Genomic DNA, 24,135 nt, shown 5'->3' on the forward strand with positions numbered 1-24,135 from the left:
GCTATCTTGAACCAGAAAGTGCAGGATATTCATCATCTACATGTAAGATTAGTCGAAGACCTAATTTTATACTACTAATACTACTACTACTTTCTTATGCGTATAAAATAATTATAAGAGATAATAGTAGTTACCAACTGGCGATTGATTTCCTATAGATTAATTACAGTAGTTCTCCATTATTTTGTCGTATACCTTCAATATTAACGTTATTTTTATTTCAAAGCTAGAAGAAAGATTTCCTCTTTCATTTTCCTCTCTGCTCTCCTTTCAAAATGAAATAATTAAAGAAATAATCTTGTTGAATCAATTTGATCTTAAGAAATGATAGAAAAATTTTATTAAAGCCTCACAGCAGAAATTAACCGGAAAAAGGATGTTTATGGCGGAAAGTAGAATTGTTTTACGTTACGACTTTATAAGTGTTACAGGAAATGAAATACCTTTACTATATTTGATTTTAAATTGCGAAATAATAAAATATTCCTATTTCTTGCATACAAGACCGTAGCTAGCTATAGTATACTCGTATGCCCATTATGCTGTTAAACAGGCACAATTGCAAATTAATAGAGATACACCGTTAAGCGTAGCTTTGATTTGAAACGGTCAATTCACAAAGCCTTTTTAACTCAGAACTATGACGGACTGTCATTATAACTTGTAAATATGAAATAACTGAAGCTACAGCATGTTCTAGGTATAGCCGATAGATTTGCCTACGATCCGAAAATGTGCAATTTACAATACTTTAAGTGTACCTATTCACGATATAGTGAGTGAACTATTATGGCTATAGCAGCTGATTTACTCTACCTGGAATGGTGTATGAATGCAACTAGTTATGAATAAAAGCTCCTTTCTAGCCATCAATACCCTAAGGCATTTAATTCTATAGCTTGATTACGAAAGTCGGTCTTAAGCAGCACTGTTAAACACATCTGTCATATCAGATTACAACAAAGGTTTCTTAATGATATCAAGGATATTAATTATCAGATAGTCCAACAGTGGCCTGACCATAATCATTTAACTATAGAACTTTCAGGATAAATTAAACTTTACGCTTTTCGAGGGGTATCATTTGATAGGATTCCTTATAGAATAATAAGTAAATTAGGATCAACCTCCTATTCAACAATTTTTAATTCTTGATATACTCTTAATGAGTACCAATGTGTTGTTAATGTCAGCAGTGAATGATATGAATCTATTTACATCTAATCGATTGGATGTAAATGTAACAAAGAATTCCGTATTGGGCTATTAAGCACGGTAATTGTAATTAGTTTATGCCATATCTCTCAGTTTTGCCATATCGAATATTAATTATAAGAGATCAGCTGTGTAATGATTATTGCCTAAAACAAATATAGTTACCTCGTCCATAACGAACACGAAGAACTGAATCATGTAAGCATCAAATACCGTATCCGATTAAATAAAAAGCAGCTATCCAAGTTCTAATACTCGCATATCTCCCTATATTGAAATTATTTTACCTCGTAGGTGGCGGATACTGAAAGCGATTGCAGCACTATTCAAAACAAAGTGAATCTAATTTAGTATCTACCTATACGTGATGTTCCATTCTAGACCTAGATATCTTATTTCAATATTTCACAATAATAAATCATGGCAGATATTATAATAGTCCAGTGTATTTGCAAGTAACGAATGAAAGACATAGAATAGTTTGTCACCTTTCCAACATAACTGATTCTCTATATACTTTTATAATACCATAAAGTGGATAAACTACGGTATTTGTTGCTGCTTACACAAAGATAGGATACGATTTTTGAGGAAAATTTAAAGAAAATAAACAATCTTTATTACTGTTATTATTTGCATCGATATTTTAGTTTGTACATCCAACTATCCCATTGCGGTTTCTAATCCTTTTAGCTCAGCGTAATGCTTCTCTAATATAGATTGAGCTCTCATTGTAGATTTAGTCGATTAATTATTGATGAACTCTTAAAAATTAAAATTATTATTATTAGTGATGATTGATATCTCCCGCTATTCAATCAAATGGTTCAAACGATTATGTAATACCATGATAATCATTTTTGATTTGATGCTCAGCCCTTTCCGATTTACTATTATGCCTATTAGCGAGAGTATCGCATTATTCGAGTTCTAAGGTTCAAAACTTAATTACTAAATTATCCGATAGTCTATTATACTTATGAATGATCAGGCTAAATGTTTATGCGCCAATTCACAGTAGCCTTACGTATTACTATTATCAGCTAGCTCGTCAATATTCTTTGCCGTCTTCTAGTCTAAAGCACTTATGGATAGTCATGCCATCTGCGTATATCCAGAGCAACTTTAGATGTAGCTGCCATTAGCCAACTTGCCCATGTTGTTAGTCATATTCATCCTGCAGTATATCGCTAGGCTCTGCCGTCCAATTTATTATACTTGTATGTACAGTATCTTAAAAATAATAGAATAAAAATGATGAAAGGCTTGAGATCCAAGTGAACATGTTTACTATGTATACACACTGGATAGAAATTACGTAAACTGCTTACGTTATCCATTATTTGATGTTGATGCCGATTACACACTCCAAGGTGTCTTTCACTGGAAATAATTCGTTAACGTGTAGTAGTCAATACTTTGCTTTCAGCTGGCTTGTAATAGCTGGATCCATGTAAGAAAAGTAGCTTGTCTATACCATTTTATGCTAATTCTTTGCCATTCTATCCTTGCAGTAGGCTCTGCTAAAATTCATTGAACAAACATTAACTAATAATTTTTTTATCGGCAGCGCTGTTTATCTATTTTTAAAAGGCTAATGACTAAATTGAAGTTATCGATAGTAAGTTATAATTATGTTAATGAGTACCGGTATACTATAGTATAACAACCGCCAAATCGAGATCTCTCTCCAGCAGATTATATGCTATTGACTAAATTGAAGCTATCGACAGTAAATTATAATTATGTTAACCTTTTAAAAACTCCAGACAAAACATACTGTAAGCACCCCTAGGAAAGATGGATATTCTTAACTGAAATTAGGACTCTATGTAAAAAATGAAAGAGAGAGGAAATCAACTTCTCGTTTTCCGTCTGTCATATCTTGATCGTTTCCGTTCATTAAAAAACTCTAGATAAAACATACTGTAAGTACCCCTAAGAAAGATGGATATTCTTAACTGAAATTAGGACTCAATGTAAAAAATGGACGAGAGAAGAAATCAATTTCTCGTTTTCCGTCTGTCATATTTTGATCGTTTTTTGTCCATTAATGTCTGGAGTTTTTGAACTCTTAAAGGTCATTGACGTTGGATTGTAGCATGAGCGATACAGTACTGTATACTGCGTAGTACTGTATGAAACATATAATACGTCTAGTGCCATCGTGCTACTTTGACTCTACTGTAGCATACAGTAGCTGCTGGCCTAGTATATGGTAGTGTAGACGACAGCTTTGTTGTATACTACTGGAGCAGGAGACGGAGTATGGCAATCCGAAAATGTCGCTTCCGGGTTCTTTTGCTTTGCATCTTCAAGTTTTGAATCAATCCTTTTAGTGGACTGTGCCCAGGTCGTTTACAGGAATAACTGATACTGTATACTGTATAGGTCAGTTAATCCTTACAGCACAATCCGTTACTGGTGGTAGAATTAAAATTCAAGCTGCTGCACAAATTGTATTAGTGTATCGCCACCATCCTGTCATTAAAGTACTGTAAGCACTGAAAACGAAACAAACAGTTGGAGGACGAAGCATTGCGCAGCGCTAGATTGACTCTAGCTTAACTTTTTCTTACTCAATCTCAGCTGGCTTCTATTCAGTTTGTTGACTGATAAACTACTGTATACAACCATGCTGATTAATTATTAAATAAAACATTGATATCATTTCATAAAGAAAAAGAGTCATGCTCTATGATTCATTGGCAAACAAATACTTTCATTTCAACTTTCCAAGTGAATACTGGTAGTGTACATTAGAGACCCTTAGACAAGGGTCTCTAGTGTACATTTACTTTGTATTAAATACCCTAATAGCCGTAATCATAGTTAAGCCATCATAAAATCAACTTCAGTAAGCCTATCATTAATTCTACACGACGCCTACGAGGTTGACAAATTTTCATAGGTGTAGGTAGGATGGTCGGTTGTTGCAAGGAAAGTGTGTACTACTACAGTAAGACGACTATATACTACACGAGTAAACTGATGATGACTACATTTTTGGACTAGAATAATCACTGTTCTAGATGAGAGTAGTGTATATTGTTTATAATCTATCGTTTACTCCTCTTGAACAGATTATTTACAATAAATGTAAATATGAGTTATCAAATGGCATATGAAATGATGCTTTAAAATACGTGGTAACAGTGTTAATGCACAATGTATACGTCGTATTTACATCTGAGAAAAAAGAAACTAGCGCAAGTTGATAATTTAAAAGGACCTGTAGTCAGTGGATAAGTGCATTAATCAAGAAGATGGTGGACAACGTTGCAGCAAATCTGAGCGTACTTTGCTTGGCGTACATCCGTTGATTTTCGATTCTGCAATGGCTACAGTTTCGGACCATACAACTAGTAACATGCTAAACGTTTTGAAAGAATATTAGTACATTATACCGTAGATTGATATGCATATGCATCTACAGAATAATCTCTTTTGCAAAGATGCTGCAACGGGATGCGAGTACGCTGTGTGCATCCTACTACTATACAGTATACTCTCAATCTAAAATTCATTCTTCTATGAGATTAAAATAATTTCATTTCTGTCAGTGCTTCTACTAATAACACTGACATTCATATTGGATCGAGAGTATTTTAAATCTTGTAATCTCTTCCAAATCGATGTAATTCATCATGGCCTAATTCTTAGCCAATGGATTAACATTCATGAAATACTAGCATCATTGTTTACAAATTGCAATGCTTTCGAGCCTAAGACCATGGGTGAAAGTGAACTAAGCCAACATAGACTACAATGGTATCATATTGCAACGGAAATAAACATTTTTTTATTTTTACCAGTTGAACTAATGATACAACATCAGCTAAGTTTAGCTTATATATCACGCTGCGATAAGTAGTCTTGTCGCTGTAAACAGTTGATCCTCTAAACAGGTAGTAAAGTATTAATTAATGACGTTATAAAATATTATTCTCAGTTCCGAGCAAGCCTACGACAGATTCGCCGAATAGAAAGCTCGCCATCTCTATCAACTCACACAATGACTTTAGTTTGAACTAGACAGGATAAGGACAACCAGATTGGAAACAGTTATCAGGCGTATTGCACTTTTACTATGTCACACCGTCGGCGATGCCACTGTTAAGAGAGTGATAACAAGAAAATCGATATATACTTTGGTAGCCGTCTTCAAAAGACCAAAAAGGTTTAGTATCCGATTTAAGGTGAAATCCTCTCAATCTTGTAATGTATGTATATTATAGTATTATTATTATTCAAAGATGAGCTGTTAAGAGTGCGTTAAGATCACAACCTAGCTATGACAATCACTGGCTTAATGTAGTTACAAATTACTGAATGAAGATATAGTTATTAGTCTACAACAAAAACATAGTGCTAATTAGCTACAATATCCTTCCGTTTGACAATCGTAAGGATGCAGTTACTGTCGAATGAATGCAAACCCAGTGGAAAACTCACAACGGTTATGATAACTACGTTATACATGATCAAGGTCAAATGTATAAATACAGTAAGGTTTAGCTTTTACCAATAGCAACTTCACAATTACAGTATTCAATAGATCTAATTTACAGTAAAACGGTCTATAATATGGTGATACCTGCCAATATTGCCATCGCGTTTTTAAAACAAATGTGGTTATACTGTGTCTGTACATTTGAAGCATTAATGTAAATATAAAATTGGACGTGTAAAAATGAAACAAGGTCGATTCTACGCGACCGAGCGATCATGATCATACGCACTACAATAGGAGAAATAATAGTTTGTTAGCTAGCACTATCTCAGTAGAGTGTGGTAGCCAGTGTGAATATCGAATCCATGCTTGTTTCGACGACATTGAATTAAGGTGGATGTTATACATATTGGTTATAGAAGTAGGCAAGGTTTCTTATTTCTATCTTTTTTGGGCTTTGACACGGCAGGCGGACACAGTACAACACGAATGGCTTCATCGAATACAGCTTTTAACCCTTTCTGCGATAAAGCTGAACATTCTAAATATTTAACCGCATTGATATCTTTGCTCATTTTAAGACCGTCTGCAAAGGGTATAGGAGCCATATTTTTCTCTTTTAATTTATTGATCGTTTCTCGATCATCGCGAAGATCTAACTTGGTGCCAACCAAAATGAGTGGCGTATCCGGGCAGTAATGGGATACTTCTCCGTGCCATTTAGCACGTACATTCTCGAACGATGTCGGACTGACCAAGGAAAAGCAAATCAAAAATACATCGGTTTGAGGGTAAGACAGTGGTCTTAAGCGATCATAATCTTCCTGGCCAGCAGTATCCCATAGACCTAGCGTTACATACTGGCCATCGACCATCACATTGGCCGAATAATTATCAAAGACGGTAGGGATGTACTCGCCAGGAAAGGCGTTGGTAGTGTATGAGATCAATAAGCATGTTTTACCGACAGCACCATCACCAACCACTACGCACTTGATATCCCGCATATTGTTGTTGTTATCTTTTCTTTTATTCAATCCAAGATCAATTCTCTAATTTAGAAATAATATCACTACTTACCGGAAATCCATCATGGCGAGATTGGATCGTATCAGGGGCATAGCATGAATGGAGGTTATATAAAAAAAAAAATTTATTGCATTAATTCAATTCATCATTATGCCGACGACTTGCAATGATTCTAACTTATAATTGAGCTGATTGGTAGTAAGTACTGTATAACAACTTTTAGTTTAACATGATAGCGGCGTCAATTTAAATCAATCAAGGCTAGACACGTCCATCATCCATCCATAGACTACTAAATTGCATTTCACCATTGTCTTTTCTACGATTTAACGCAATGGACGATCGATCTATTATAAGCGATCGTCTTGATCCACTGCATGGAACCTGTCTGATACAACTTCTATCAACGTCTACGCTGTTGTAATACTAAATGCGTTTGTATATTGATTGCAGCCCTATTATGGCTAGAGACGGCAATGGCAAACTCCAACCATGACGTTGGTTAGCAACAATCAGCGCGCAACATCGACCGATACAGTAGACAAAATGGTACAACTGATGACATACACTATTCCATCAGTATAAATCATGCGATCACTGGATCCATGGGTAATTATCCTATCGATCGATCTTACCTAGAATGGTGGATTGCAATAGGACTAATGAATTCTAGCTCTAGGTTGATCAATCCTGCTCTTGATCCTGCTCTTGACGATAGCTTGACAGTCTTCAGCCGCTTGGAAAATCAATCTGACCCAAGTCAAGCTAGCACGCGGAAACGCACAGACTTGACTCGATTGTAATTAATGATTTAGACTGTAACCATCGTTTTACCCGTTAAAAAAGCAAGGCTCGGTCTCTTTTGTTTTCACCCTTTTGACATGGACACGGTGGAAGCCTAAGAGGGTAAGTACTCATACTGTCGGATAGGCAATAGGCACTGGTAGTAAGATGATTTTGGGGGCTTGTCCAGTAGTAAGATACTGGAGCCACCAAGGGTGACGAAGGGGGTAACGAGTAGCCCCTCAGGGCGTTGCCGGTTCAGTTCACAGTCAAGGCGTCGTTGGAGTTTCTTTTGACAATCTGTAACCGGTATCGGTTATCTTGTGTACACTGATTGACTGCTGTCACAAGTACTGTATGCGATAGAATCAACCCTATCGTACAGTACCAATGGACGTACTGTACACTGTACACTGTACACTACTGTACTGTACAGTGTACAGTCGTTGGCATTGTTGACTAGTCTCCTCCCTTGACTGTAGCCGGCCATCAGTCACTCGCTCAGTCAGTACGTGATGATCAATATCATTCTTATGAAATCAATCACCATTGATTGCGACCTTCCAACAATGATTCACGTGATCCTACAGTGCACTACGATACGTACTGTACAAACAGAGTCTCTAGCAAAGAAAGCGATTTTGACCAAGTTAAAAGCCTTCAAAGCCAGGACCGATTTTGCCCTTTAATCCAACACATTGTACTACACTGTACAAGACTGGTATGACGGTGCGACTTGTAAAATGGTTTGTGTTACAAACTAGAAAAAAATAGAATTATTCAATACTGCCACGAAAAGGAATCAAAATATCAAGAGCCAATGGCTCAAGGTTGTACTAATTTGTCTGCATGGAATTGGAGCCAAATTGAAAGTACATTTATTCAAAATTGAATGGCATGCATTGAGGGCAACGCTGAACATCTTTCAACCATTTTACAGTAGAGGGCTTGCCACGCCCCTGTAATGATTGTACTGTACACTGTAAAATACTGCACGTCCGTAAATGGAAGCTGACTCATTCTTGAGTCATCACCCCTTGTTTTGTATTAGGATGACTCTACTCGGCGATTATGATACCGGTCGTGACTCATCAATTCTCTTGAAATCCACATTTAAATCCACTTTCAACTTGCCCACTCAGCATGGCTCGAAAGAATATTAATAGCGTATATTACTCAAGTCAAGGTGAAATGGATCGTACAAAGTTGCTCTTTAAATTACTGCTGTCAATTGATTTCAACTTTGTTAACTTCAAGTTAAAATCCTTTCCGCTCAACCCTCTGTTTGTCACACTGAGTGTACAGTGTACAGAGTTATAGTCTGTACGTCCATGCGTCTGCTCGACGACAGACGGAGAGAGAGAGCGGAAAACATGAAATGAGTTCCGTAACATCGTACAGTAGATATTTTTATTTTAATTTGTTGATCAATTCCTATCCTTAAAATTGGTGATGGCTAGCAATTGACAGACAATGTCCACCATAGGCTATCATGGTGGATTTCATAATGCCAGTAATTCTAGTCCATACTGCCAGGGATACTGTCATTTACAACATCCAGCTGTACCCATACGATAGCTTTCAAAACGGGATAAATGTGCAACTTGATAATTCTGTATTTTAGCACAACTCTACTTTAACTCATTGGCGACATCAAAGATAAACTGTACACTACACTGACTACAGACTTTATAAAGACATTCATTTTCGATAAAGTTTATTCCGTCAATAAATAAGACTGAACTCAAAGGGTATATATTTTTAGAGTATAACTCTTTTACCGATACAAGATGCCGCTTTAGGGTCATATGCGTACTGCATTAACAATTTCATAAACAAGTCGAGTCATGTTGTAGACTAAAGGCTTGTGCCAATGACCATCAGCAAGGCCTAGCCGTCATATTTATATCGTCTCTATCATTAAATCATACGTGATCAAAAAGAAATGCAATATGACCCTCTACAGTAGCACTTTTATACTGTACTTTCAGTACTCGTAAATGTGCAAACTGTAAATTAAAGGCAATTGCCAGTGTGCGATCAAAAAGCAATGCAAAAATGACCCTCTATAGTAGCACTTTTAAAAGTAATGTATTTCCAATACTCGTCAATATGCAGACTGTAGGTAGATTCAAGTCTTGTGCCAATATGCAATCAAAAGCAACGCAAAATGACACTCTGTAGTAGTGCTTTTAAAAGTAATGTGTTTCCAATACTCGTCAATATGAAGACTGTAGGTAGATTCAAGCCTTGTGCCGATACGCGACCAAAAGCAATGCAAATTGACCCTCTACAGTAGCACTCTCGCAAGGTACTTGCAGTCCTCGCAATGTGCAAATGGAGATTAAAGATAAAGGCTTGTACCAATATGGATGCATTCGATTTCGATATACCGTACGAGTATACAGTAAAGGCGATTAAAACGTAATACAAAATCATCCTGTACAGACTTTACGCTTAGTAACACTCTTGTACAGTACTTTCAGTACTTGTAAATGTGCAAACACTGTAGGGATAGTTATTTTTTGATAGCATTCCAGTGGAGAAATGAAAGCCCTAGCGATAGACTACAGTTACTTACAGCATAGAGCATAGCTGTGAATGTGCAACGCACTTGGTAGTCTAGCTATTGACTTATAACACTTGCTGACTGGCATCCTACTTTCGATTTACTGTAGCTGTATCAACGGTGCACTGTTTTGATATCGCAGCTCGGTTCGATTCTTTCATCCTATTTTAGACTTATTATGAAAATCAATCTAATCCATTTCTTAATTATATTTATTATTGACCAGGCTGTAAACAACAATTTTTCCCCATCAAGCCAATTGACGGGCCCAAATACTGCAATGCGCTCAAACGATGCACTAGAATATTAATCTTTTTCGATCAGAAAAATCGGCCATCAAAATACTTCCGATAACCTTGAGAATTCATAAATAGAATCCATATGCGCATAGGAGGCTTCGTTGCATCATCGATCCTACAGTATCGCAAGGACTACTTTCATTTCAAGCTAATATCCCCAGTCATATTGAGAAAGTCAAGATACGTAGAAACATGGACACTATTTCGTTGAATGAAGAAGATTGTCCAAGTAGTAGTAGTATTAGCCACGGATACAGCCTAGAATCCATTGAACTGAGAGACAATCTTGAATATGATGCTGATGATCACGAGTGCCTCCTGAAATTTACCTCCCGATTTATCAATCGCCATATCCAATATGAGCTTAATGCTAAAGCTTTTCAATATTACTTGGATAAAGTAGACGATTCGCCTGGGCCTACAACGTATTATTATCTAGCACGTTGCTATCTCTTTGGTTACGGTATAGAGAGAAATCTTGAAGACGCTTATGAATTTATGGTATCAGCAGCTCAACTGCGCCATCCGGATGCATTACGCGATTTAAGCTTATTATTTAGCTGCCCATCGACTCTCCATCATACTCAAACTTTCAGAACCTATACAGTCAGCGATTACAATTATAAACGACTCAAAATTACATCATTATTAATGTCGGCATCGCTAGGCAGTTATAATCAATCACTTCAAGATCTTTCCAATTTATCGCAATTCATTTTTTGGCAAGATATGATTTGCCATTTAGATTGTATTTATACCAATTTAATCGATCGTTATTTCGATGGAGATGAACGCCACTTAGTTGATCTTCAACAAATTGCCATGCGTAACTCTAAATTGTTACAAACTCACTCAAACTCCGATGATATGATTGATCGTATCTACAGGGACACTGTATTAACAACAGAAAATGAGCTCTTTCAAGACGCTAAAAATTTCTCTGAAGAAATTATCGCTGACATCTGCAATCAATTAGGCATCTTGCGCTATATTAAAAGCCTTCAACCGACGGAAATTCATCACAAGGGAGAATTATTAGCAGATGCATTAAAGTATTTTCAATGTGCAGCTAAATTAAATTGTGCTGCGGCTTACTTTAACATTGCAATTTATTATGATGAATTTATTCACTATCGTCACAATATGACTGTAACAAAACTGCAAGTAATGATGGAAGCTTCCGCTCGTGGCCATGCACTTGCACAATATGAACTTGGCTACCATTATCTTAATTCTATGTCCGAACAAGAGCAGGTTCAAGGTTGGCTATACTTGATGCTATCATCAAAATTGGGCTATTCTGACAATTTATACCTAGTTGGCATGAGCTATTTGAGAGACGATTGCCGTATATTTGATAAGAAAAATGTATACCTGGCAAAAACTATGTTTAAATTGGCTATTTTTAGTCTTGAAATTCCTAGTGCAAAGTATTCTAAAAGGGAATGTTTTCAACTTGGATTTGCATATCATCACAGCTTATACTTAGACGACGTACATGATAGTCTATTATACTTTGATCGATATAGACTTGCTGCTCATTTTTACGCTTATGCTATTAAAAATCACCTCAATTTTTACTTGCCGTGTTGCTATTTAGCCAAGTTAATAGAAAAGCGCCGCATCTATCCGTATGCTATTGAATATATTATAGAATTATATAATCTGGCCATCTGTGACGATGATATCGCTGTCAAAGGATATGCATGTTATCGTTTAGGTAAAACTTATTCCAATCAATCCAGTGGTACCTATTATAATCCGTCAAAGGCTAACGAGCACTTTGCCAATGCACTCTGTCATTTTAAAAAGGTTAAAGATTCAATTAGCGGCCAATACCATTATGCTAATATGCTTCTGCAAGGGCTCGGCGTTGTGAGAGACAGAAGCAAAGCTATCGAAATTTTAAGTACTATTTGTAACCGTATGCGACATTTTGGCGATCCCTATAAATCCTATCTACAATCTAAAGCAGAGCGCAGATTAAGTCAATTAATTAAACACTAATAAACAATTATCTTCTTGAATTTATTTCTTTCTGTAAAGTCCTACAAATGAATTGGCTCTTCATGAACAGAACTATTGCTCTGATCATAAATAATAAATCAGCAGTAGGGTAATTAAAAATCGAGCCAATAGAATAAATAATGGTTATATTGTACATAGGACGATATCAGCCTTATCACAACTTATCCAGAGGATATACTTGATCATTTGTTACTCTTACAAAGTGTATAGCAAGAATTTCATTAATCATGCTTACATAAATTTAATTTTTCTATCTTCTTTGCATTTAAATTTAAATATGATAATTTAGACAATATAGCAGAATTTTCATCTATACTGTAGCGCGGTTTTGTTGCATAAAAATACAATATACTACCAAGATATATAATCATTGCCGCATTTCTAGCATTCTTAATCCTTTACAAGCGAAGTAGCATTACTGAAATATGGCAATCTGAATTAATAATTATGAGCATCGGCGTCTTAAGAAGCATATTATATATTTATTCTTTTTCATACAATGACTAATGTTGCGTGACTACCGCAAGCATGTTTTTGGCCGCCCACTTTTAATGTTACATTTAAATAGAATAATAATAAGAAGAAGAGTTTGTTCAGTTTTCATAATTGATAATGTCAGTTATCTGACAGCGTATATTTTGTGTAATTAGCATACAGTATAGCAGAAAGAACAGAGCAGTAATTAGTGACCATATAAGACCATTGTCTTGAAAGCAATTGTGGATTTGCTATCTTTACTTACAACATAATATAGTACAATTCAATTTCTCTGAGAGAAAAGTGATCGATTTTAAAATTTGTCTTTGTCCTTATTATACCACGCTAATAATGACAATAAATTAATTTTCTGGTTATTGCAAGCGATTTTGTAGTTGTGTTATTAGTTTAAGTTAGAATAGAATACCCCAAATCTGAAATCGGATTAGACAACAAATTGACAGTACTTAAAAATAGGCCGATAGCTTTAGTAGTTGTACACAGATACGCTCAAGAAGTATCCAGTAGATAGCAAAAATTTTCATATTGTAAGACATGCATTGCTGGTCTATAATCATCCATTATTGCCAACTTTAAAATTTATTATTTCATGATGATGGTAGTAAGAAATCATTTTTCACTTAAATCAAGCTTAATTCATTTTGATACTTGCTATAATTGACTGAAATTTAATAAAGGAATCAACTATTACAAAATCTAAATAAGTTATACAATATAATGAATCATTGGCGCTGCATAGAATCTTTTAGCATATCCAGCTTATTTTGACATTTCTTCAGGTAATGCTTAATAAAATAAACGTTGTTCTTACATTTACATCGTAATCCACACGAATAAAACTGTTTTGCCTTATTTAAATCTTTCCTTCGACCGCAACCAAATTGACACATTACACCCAAATAATAATTGGACATACATGAAGTTGATGAATAATGTGAATGATTACGATAAAATAACTGAAATGCGCTGTTATAATGTTCGTTTGCCATATTTTGGCTATTGATATTTGAGTACTGTTCGCATCGACTATAAATTTTTCCTAATAAATAATGTGCGTAGGCTGAATAACAGTTATCCTGAATGTAGATAGCTGATTGACATAGCTTTATCGCATCATCTAATTTATTTTTTGCTTTAATGTGATCATGGATGATTAATTTAGCTAAATAGCATCGACTTTTTGCATCCTCCATTTGATAAAAGGCATCAATAGCATAATAATGAGCAGCTAATTCGTAATGATTACTAGATGACCAATAATATTGATAGATCAAGCCTAATTCAGCAATGGGTAAATCCACTCTGTAACATCCTAATAGTTTATCCGATATGGATTGATGCAATAGTTGACGAGCCAGTTCGACATTTTTTGGACCTTGATATTTTAATGTTATTGCTAAATCAGCCATTGCATCAGGGAAACCAAAATTGGCTGCATTGGTGACACAGCTTGCTTTCTTTTCATCGTCCTTAGTATTTTCGTCACTACGATCGCATTTACTATTATTGGTGTTGCAGTGGATAAAGAACATTCGATTAGCTCCAGGGTGATTTAATTCAGCAGCTTTGTGATATAAATTGATATATTTCATTTTATTGTCAGCCAATTTTAGTTTAAGTTTAGTAAATGCATATAAAAATGTTCCTGCTGGATTTCCCAATTTCATTGATTCTTCAAGATGTTTCAATATTTCCTTGACAGCTTTCTGATCAGGCATTTTATAATTTAATTCTTTAACCATTAGTAAAATACCCATTTCTGCATGATATTTACTAGATGTCGTATTACTTAACCTTTTATTGATAAAGCCTAATATTTTTTTATTAAAGCATTTAGTTAAATCTTTGATCCTTTCATCGATGATATCGCGCCAGCATGAATAAGCTTTCAAACGATCTTGCATAATATCAATAGCACGAATTGATCCATTTAACGCTGCTGTTACCAAATTTTGTAATTGTACTGTTGCCAATTCTCTAGCAGTAGTAAATACTTGATAATAGAGTTGTGGACAGTCGCCGTCTTCTTCACAACCATATAAAAATGATAAATTAATACTTGCCATAGGACAATATAATTCAGCAGCTTGACTATAATATTCGGCTGATAATTTGAAATCTTTAACAGCGCCACCAAGACCATATTGATGCAACAAACCTAACTTATAATATGTAGCAGCATTGGGTTTATCTTGCAATTGGCTTTTAGCACATTGGAAATCGAATCGAAAATGTTCAACTGTTAACTGTTTACTGTAATATCTTTGGCTTATTTGATAAGCTTCCATCATTAATTGAATAGGTGAGTATCCCCATAATGTTTTAATTTCTTTATTTAACCAGTTCAGTTGATCATATAATTTAGCATTATCAGCATCTGCTGCAACTAGAATTTTACCTCGTAGCCAAGCTTTTATAGAGTAAAATCGATTTAAATAATTGTCAGTAAAATGAGCTCGAGTAATATAGAAATTGCGCTGAGGTGCTAACACAGGAATATGGCTACTTGTATTAGTGCATGATCCATCTTCCATCAATTTAGAGACAACATAGCGATCCATAGCCGCTGGTTTAACTAATAAAGCTTCTTCATTAAAGCAACTGAATGCAATATCCATATGCAAATGAACAGATACAGGCTGATAAAATGATAAATGTTGATATTGTTGCTGGCCAATAATTCTACCAAGCCTGTAATGACAATATGGAGCAACTTGTGTTGCATGTGAGTAAGCGCCATACTGATATAATTGGACAGCATCATTAATATTGCACTGAGATAATTTACCTTTTTCGATTAATTTAGCTAAACGACATAAAGCCAAGCTAATATCATGATGTGGATAAATCGAGGAAGCGTAAAAATGTGCCGCTGTAGTAATATTGGCTTGAACCCCAATACCAAATTCATACATTAGGCCAAGGTAAAAATATTCTGTTCGATCAACTGGACCAGCCATACTTGGAGGATTGACAATAGCTTGAAAAAAGTAATCTTTACCTTGATCAATATCAATATAAAATGGTTGGCCAGCATTAAAGTGCATAGAACCAAGTTGATTATAGACATCTGAATAGGGTAATGCTTTTATATAATTTTCTACGTAATATCGATGTTTTAAGATATTCCGTACTTCATTTCGACTTTCTCTCATACTTGCTTTCAATTTTATAGCAGCTAATGGACAGCCACGCAAAACAGCTCGATGGTAATGTTTAATTTGATCTAATTCTTGTAAACTAACTTCATTGCCATGACATAATGGAGTATCCAGCTCAGTATAAAATGCATAATTCATATCACCACGTGGATCCCCTAGTTGGCTTGCTTTCTTGAAATAATCGAATGATTTGGCAGGTACGCGAATGTCTTCATCACTAGCTTGATCACGAAGTTGATCTAATGTATTGCACTTATGGATCAAGTATTCAAGGAAGCCCAAACAGTTATACGAATCAATCAATATAATTGTATTCTGCTTTAATTGCTTAATAGTTTCGTAATTTTGCTCTCTAAATTGATTGATTTCTTGGCGCCAATCTTGACTTGATCGATACAACGATCTTAATGCTTGAATAGCATCAGAATGGAGCCCAAAAGCTGCCGCTTTAATTAAATTATTAGCGTGTTTCTTAGCTAATTGTTGTTGATCGAGATGCTGATCATCAGATTGAATTATTTTGTCCCTATCTAATTGAAATAAGCCGTAATAAGCTAAAAGATGATTTCGTTGGGCAGCCTGATTATAATGGTATTCACTTTGTTTTTTATCGATTCCAATGGAAGAATAACCATGATGAAAGTAGTAACCGAGTAAATAATGGCTATGGGAATCATCGCCATGCTGTAATTTAACATGACAATCTCTCATAGCCTGGTCGTATATTTCAGTTGTTAGATGTTTTTGAATGCATTTAGTTGCAATTTTGTTGATTTTATCTCCAAATTGTTGAAAAGTAAAATCCCATTGCGTTGATACTTGCCGTTGAATTAGCAAAGCAGGATCAGGTGCAACCTCGTCATCATCAAAAGATGATGATGATGATGAATAATTCATCATCAACTATCTGGCTTAAACGAAACTAATGCAACATGGGTGAAGATGATAATCAATTCTTTAGTATCAATTACAAAGTATTTTTAATCATCAATTTCATTTTGAATCCTCTTTTAACTTTGACGGTTATAACTATTTCGTCAATCTATTATTGCCAGCCATATTTCAATTTGGAAGAGGACAAATAGAATAATGAATAGAAAAATATCTTCCGTCTTTAGAAATCTAACAAATCAAACGAATATTGACGGCATTGAGAAATATTTAGTACTAGCACTAATGATCTTTTTTTACTATACTTCAATCGTTAAGTTAATTTCTATTCACACTATTAGAAAAGAAATTACGTATTGTGCCTATAGGCTTATTGCTTATCAAAGTAATAAATTAAATTAACATTTTCTGTTGGATTTCCCTAATCAAATTTATTACTCACTTTGATCTTAATTTTAACTTTTTTTCATCTGCTCTTGGTCCAGTTCTACCTCTGTCTTTTTCTCTTTTTTCTTTCGGTCTAACTATATGGATAGAGAAGTATCTAACTCAAAAACAATTCGAAATGTACATCAATGGGTCATAAACAAAACCGTCTACTATACTATCTTGATGGAGTAGAAACGTTACTTTGGTAGGCATTGATCTTGTTTTGTTTTATCTAGACCAATAAAATTAAATTCCTTATTGATTCACTGATTTTAGTCTTGAATAAGGAAGATAATTTATGCATTGTTAAACAATAATTTAATTCAGAATAAAAGAGCCTTTTTAAAATAAGAAGAAAAAAAAATAATAGCTAAAATATTGGACCTCCCAAGCTAGACATTATAGCCGGTTATTTTACACAGCCATCTTCTATTTAGATAGTGTAATAGGATATAGCTATGCCAAGGATAGTTAGAATGCGCTTAATGAGTTCTATTTTTCGTCACTAAATAAGCGTTTACATATCAATTGCTACCGCTATTTTGTCCCATTAATTTCTTTCTTGATAGTTTATAAACACGACTAGCATTAATATTTGTGAAAAGTTCAACTAGCCTAGAAATAATGACGGCATGATTTCGATGTCAAATTCTTAATGAAACTGAATAGAATATCGGATTATGTGTAGTTTATTAAGCCTAATTAAAATATTTTAAAATGTTTAGAAACGATTGTATTCGTCTATCCAATATACTCGAGAGTCACTTTTAACTTGAAATAAAAGCAAAAATAGATCATATCGTAAACGAAATGAGTAAAAGCTAATTCATAGTTAATGAGTGGCATAAAAATCCTATTACATAAATTTAACTGAGGCTTTACTAAATGAAAATTGAAAATTGGATTACTATTAGTGATTATCATTTAATACTGACATACAAATACTAATAAACTGAGCAACTTCTTACTTTAAAAGCATGATATTGAAATAGCATTACAACTTAATAGATGTCGAATAAGTTAAGAAAATATAGTGATAAAATGAAGCCATCTAAATTATCCTGGCTGACATAAATATATGCACTACTCTGAAGAAATTGATCAAGAATGATATTGAGAAATGTGTATTCCCTAGTCTGTATAAGAATGTTGTACGTGATTTTCATGAAAGGTCTGCTTGCCCTACGAGTTATTTAGACGGGAATTATCACGAGAAAAATCCTCAATTCATACCAAAGCTTAATTAGAACAGCATATAGCCTATGAAGCTATAAAACTATTAAATGTAGTTGAAATTTTAACTCCTGAGACTTTTATAATTTTACAATAAATAAATAGTCAATAGAAACATTATGACATCCATATTATTAGATTAATATAAATTTTGAACTTGAAAGGACATAAGATATTCTTCGCCTTGAGAAACTTTCTAACCCTTAAAGGGTATCATCATATAGATCTAATAAGTAGTAGTTCATAGCTAAGTACAATTTATTGCAAACATCGCTTTTATATTTCTAGCATGACTTAATTTATAAACCAATGAAAAGGAATAGATAATACTTGAATCTAATGCTAATTTATAGTTAGGTACAATCTGCTACAGTTAAATTTTATAAGTTGTCAGTATAATTTAATCTAAATGCAGTTAAAAGAAGATGATATCCTTTCTCACTTTGATCATGTTGGTAAATTACCGTAGCAAATGAGAATGATGAAGCTATGTCTTATATCTCACATTACTATTTTTGAGTAAATTGCTGGAAACCGTAGTAAAAGTCAAATTCTCATTTGGATTAGACCATGATCTCGTTATATTCACTAATGATTCATCGATTGCAAGATCACAATTGATCATTCCTACTACTAAATACTGTATAGTCTCACAATTATCTCATTGACTGGATGAAATCGTATATATTGCAATGATCATGTAATTTTTTAACTATTTTATTCGATAGTATACGCCTACTATATGTAGCCATAGATCACCCACTAAACGTATAAAAGATTTGGCTATGCTAGTAAAGATCAGTATAGCTTGGACTAATAAGTGAGATGATTGTTGTACTTAAAGACTGGTATATAAGCCGGATAGTTCTAAAATTAATATATATGGCAAGCTAAGCAACAACCGACATACCTTATCATCTCGAAACTATGGTGCATTACTAATAAATATATGAAAGATTCGGTGATATTAGTACCGGTATTTATCGATAATGCTAAGATTTTTGCCTCTTCAGCATTAAATATTTATATAGTACTTGTAATACTATCAAACTAATTTCTACCGCCTATAAATCGAGTGAAAGATTACAGTATCTATTGACGAGATGATTAGACCTTCATTCATAGATACCGGTCAATATACTAGGAGAAAAGAAAGTATAAGCCAACTGAACAACAAGAATTTAGTGTTGCTTAATGAAAAGATTCCTTTCGAATATCAATATTTTATTTTATAGCATAGAAAGTTTAAATACAGACATAAAATCGAGATTTGTTTACTGTTAACCAATCTAGAATCATATAACGGTGTGCGATTATGGGTACTTTATTGCATACATGAGACGACATCATCAGTAATGCTGAGTTCCTAAGAGATATATCTTTACTATTCAATGGATTATAAATTTATATAATTTTATGCAGGTTATCGCTACTTCAACATGATCAATACAAATGTTTAGCAGTTTTCATAACTTGATATCACAATTGAAATAAGAAAATGAAATATTGTAGCATATCTGCTTATCTTAATTTAAATAGAATTACATAGACTGCTGGAGGGCTTTTGCAGCCTTATTTCGATATCGTAATCTTACGAAATCGTAATCAGCTTTGGACATGTCTATCGTTTTCTGATAGAATAGCATAGCCTTACTAGAATTAGGATTTGTACCATAGCCACATTTGTACATTTTGGCTAAAATATAACAATCGCGACTAGCATTTTTACTGGATATTAACACATTATATTGAAATTGTCGATAAGCCATCCGAAAGTGCGACTTTGCTCGATCAAGATCGTAAAATTTATTATTCTGTTTATTGGAATAAATTTTACCTAATCGGTAATGAGCAACTCCGACATGTTGATCATTGATATAAATTGCCGATTGATATAGTTTAATCGCATCTAAAATACTTGCTGCTGGAATCTTCTTCTTCTCGATCAACTGGCCTAATAGAATACGCCCTTGGCAATCGTTTAACTGGTGTACAATTTGAGTTGAATACCAATGCCTTGCTTTAATATATTTATTGGTACAAGTACTTTCACATTCATATATAATTCCAAGAAGATAATCTGGTAAAATAGTTGGGATAACTTGATGATGATCTTCTACCATAGCTCTTTCAAGTGTTGAGATAGCCTTATCTAAATTGATTTCAATACCAAATCGTCCGTCAATCCGCCCTAATGCTATCACTAAAGTCGATAATGCATCACCATACTTACTACCATCAATTAGCAATTGGCGTACTTTACGATCGTCCATGGTTAATTTTTCACCTGCGAATATTAGTTGAACTAACTGCAATTTAGCGGCAATATAATCCAATTTGGCTGCTTTCATAAGATAAGCTTGGGCATCATTCTTTTTATTTGAGCCTTTAAAATATTTTTTGTCCAATTTTAATTTAAGATAGCCAAGATAATAATAAGCTGCTGGATCATGTAATTTTGCTGCTTTATTGAAGTGATTGATAATTTCATAAACAGATAATGAGTTTGGTTGATCGAAAATAGCTTCTCGAATCATGAGTAATATCCCTAATTCGACCTGCAATTTTGTCAATTCATCATGACTTAATTTTCTACTTTTACCGTGGCGATAGCTCTTTTCTCGTGTCTTAATACTGGCATCAATTAACTTACTCCAAGCTGGTTTATCTCGAACTTGTTGATCGATATAATGCAAAGAATTGATGTTACCCATATAAGCGGATTGTAATAATAAGTCCAGACGATATTCTGCACATTGCTTAGTGCTAGAATACACTTGGCAGTAATTTGTAGGATCATCACCTTCTTCTTCGCATCCAATCAACAATGCAAGCCCATGATAGGCTAATGAATGACCTAATGCAACAGCTTTATAGTAATGATTCATAGCTATAGCAGGATCTTTCTTGACAGAGCCTAAACCATTGCGAAAGTAATAACCTAGCTGATAATGGGCATTCATATCATCAGATTCTTGCAATTTCTGACGATATTTACGGTAGGAATAATCATATAGTTTAGTCATAAAATCACTAGAAAGGTAGCGTAATGCAATGCGGTATGATGACCACATAATCTCTTTTGGTTTACTTCTCCATAAATTTTGAATTTCATCATTCATTGATGTAATATTCTGGATAATTTCTTGCCGTTGTGTAGGTTTCATCCCTTCGTATTTTAATTTAGCTTTAATAGCATAGTATCGATAATCTAATGATCTATTATAATATTCGCTTGCTGCATAATAACAGGCAGTTGGATTTGTTTCATTTTCTTGATTTGTATCTATTGAATAAATATTGCCTTTTATGTAATAACTTATTGGGCATGGTGAAACAGCTTGAAGTAGTTTATTGGCCATCTGGTAGTAAAAGCTAGCTTTAGTTGTATCAAATCCCATTTCTTGACTAATTAATCCTTTGCTACACATCCTACCCAATCGATAGCAAGCATATGCCGATGCTAGCGGTTCTAATTTTAGGCAAGCACTTTGATAGAGTCTAACTGAATCAAGGAGTGTTGATCGAGGTACAGTTTCTTTTTCAATTAATTTAGCTAATAGGACCATAGTTATAGGGCATTTACTCGATTTTAATAAGGTAGCTGCATAATAATGAGCAGCTTGTACTTTATCAATCCCAGTACCGACACCTAGTTGGTAAAGATAGCCTAAATAGCAATTATGTCGAGTATCTGTGGGATAAAGACAACTAGGATTGGCTGTTAATGCTCTCTCTAAATATTCCCGAGCCAATTGATGATCGTATTGCCATCCTTGGCGTGGCTCTAAGTAGGTATAAGCCAATTCTCTCAAGATATCAGAGAATCCGCCAGCTTTAGCAGCTTTTATCAATAGCCCTTGTGATATTCGATTACTATCAACGTTATCTGGACGTTGTAAATTTAAAGCTAAATGCAGACTAAACCAGCCTAGTGGGTGATCTTTGATAGCTGATTGTATGAAACAACTCATAGGGTAAAGATTTGCTTCCTTTGTGTTAATAGAACTGGAATCGGTTAAAAATTGTGGCGATAACATTTTCCTGAAGGCATAATTAAAATAGCCCTGGCCATCACCTAATTTAGCTGCTTTTTGAAAGCAGTCGTAAGCATAACGTGTTGTTTTGTCAACAGAGGTAATTTTATCAGTGGTCAAGTTATCCTCATCGATGTTTTCTTCATCAGAATTATCATCGTCAGTTTGACTAGCATGAATGAAACATTCAATAACACCAAGGTAATTATATAATTCTGCTATAGTCGATGTGTCAGTAGTTTCATCAATAGCAGTTTCGATATCATCCTTAATTTCTAGCAGTTTATTTCTCCAAAACGGATGACTGTTATATTTACTTCTCAACATTTTTCCAGCATAATAATGTTGACCGTTAACAACTGCATCCATTAATAATCTCACTTTAATGTCAATGAGTTGTTTTTCATCTATTTTTTGTATTGATGACGATTCTTGGTGATCTATATTTGAATCGCAATCATACAAAGTTGACATGTCGTGACAAGCTAAATGATGGTGTCGCTTAATGGCTTCTTCGTAATACCGTAGCGCCTCAACACTGTCTTTCTTATCTATTCCAAGCCCATGTTGATGGTAATATCCAATTTGGTAATAAGCATGGCAATGATCATTGTCTTTGATTTGTTGCATATAAGTCTGATAAGCTGTTCTATACAATTTATTCATTAATTCTTCATTACGATGTATTTTTAAAATCCTACTGACATCGTTATTTAATTGTTTAGATTGACAATTCCATATTGAAAATAATTCAGTTCTTAGCCAATTCATGATAGAATTAACTTGTAATTCATCTTGTGGATGAAATAATGTAGTAATACTTGTGTTCATGACGATCCAAATGCTACAAGTTCAATTTTTTCACTCAAAGGTATCCAATCAATCGATTATTTGTGGCAATGATAAAATGGTAGAAGAAATTTTTTCCTGAATCTCAATTTTCTTCTTCACTATCGATATTGACGGTAATATAGGAAAATTGAAGCTTGTAAATGTAAATGTTCGACCATAATAATAGCAAAAGACGCTAGATGTCAATCATCATGCTCTAAAACTACTGTACATAGAGAGCGAATCGTTGAAAAGCGGAATTGTAGCAATGATGGAAATAATACTGGCAAATAAGTAAGGAAAAAATTTCGGATAAACCTTCCAGAAAAGAATATTCTTTCTCTCTCTCTCTACTTCTATCCAAGACAAGAAATGGCCGATAGTTATTAATAATTTACTTCATCGTACGTTGAAACTTACTGTAAAAAACTAGAGAAGAGGTTATGCTTATCTCCACCTTAATACTGTCATTTGTGCCCAAACTATAGCTTGTAAGGGATGTTCTTATCGATGATGGATGGCGAGACTTGTTTTAGTCAGCTATTCTTGGCTTTTGCTGAATCAATAACAACATTTCAATCATAATATTCAATTGTTGTGAATAAAAAGCAATTTATTCATTATCTTTATACCCAATCAAAGTGAAATAATGACTAACAACAATTTAAACATGTGCAAT

General features: G+C 34.2%; 4 protein-coding genes across 4 annotated transcripts; 1 reads left to right on the plus strand and 3 right to left on the minus strand.

The window, feature by feature from the left end:
- Positions 1–6,081: 6,081 nt before the first annotated feature.
- TRIADDRAFT_49573 (Rac1 protein) lies at positions 6,082–6,675 on the minus strand (the record flags this gene model as incomplete). The annotated part of the gene is made up of 1 exon (XM_002108449.1): positions 6,082–6,675. One exon carries the CDS (start codon positions 6,673–6,675, stop codon positions 6,082–6,084), a length of 594 nt encoding a protein of 197 aa, XP_002108485.1.
- Positions 6,676–10,540: 3,865 nt separating this feature from the next.
- On the plus strand, positions 10,541–12,355 carry TRIADDRAFT_51443 (uncharacterized protein; the record flags this gene model as incomplete). The annotated part of the gene is made up of 1 exon (XM_002107653.1): positions 10,541–12,355. One exon carries the CDS (start codon positions 10,541–10,543, stop codon positions 12,353–12,355), a length of 1,815 nt encoding a protein of 604 aa, XP_002107689.1.
- A 1,241-nt stretch (positions 12,356–13,596) lies between these two features.
- TRIADDRAFT_51444 (uncharacterized protein) lies at positions 13,597–16,932 on the minus strand (the record flags this gene model as incomplete). The annotated part of the gene is made up of 1 exon (XM_002108450.1): positions 13,597–16,932. The coding sequence occupies one exon, from the start codon at positions 16,930–16,932 to the stop codon at positions 13,597–13,599; it is 3,336 nt and encodes a 1,111-aa protein (XP_002108486.1).
- Positions 16,933–20,129: 3,197 nt separating this feature from the next.
- TRIADDRAFT_51445 (uncharacterized protein) lies at positions 20,130–23,456 on the minus strand (the record flags this gene model as incomplete). The annotated part of the gene is made up of 1 exon (XM_002108451.1): positions 20,130–23,456. One exon carries the CDS (start codon positions 23,454–23,456, stop codon positions 20,130–20,132), a length of 3,327 nt encoding a protein of 1,108 aa, XP_002108487.1.
- Positions 23,457–24,135: the final 679 nt, after the last annotated feature.

Source organism: Trichoplax adhaerens, genomic scaffold (assembly GCF_000150275.1).
Source record: "Trichoplax adhaerens TRIADscaffold_1 genomic scaffold, whole genome shotgun sequence".
NCBI classification, from domain to species: domain Eukaryota; kingdom Metazoa; phylum Placozoa; class Uniplacotomia; order Trichoplacea; family Trichoplacidae; genus Trichoplax; species Trichoplax adhaerens.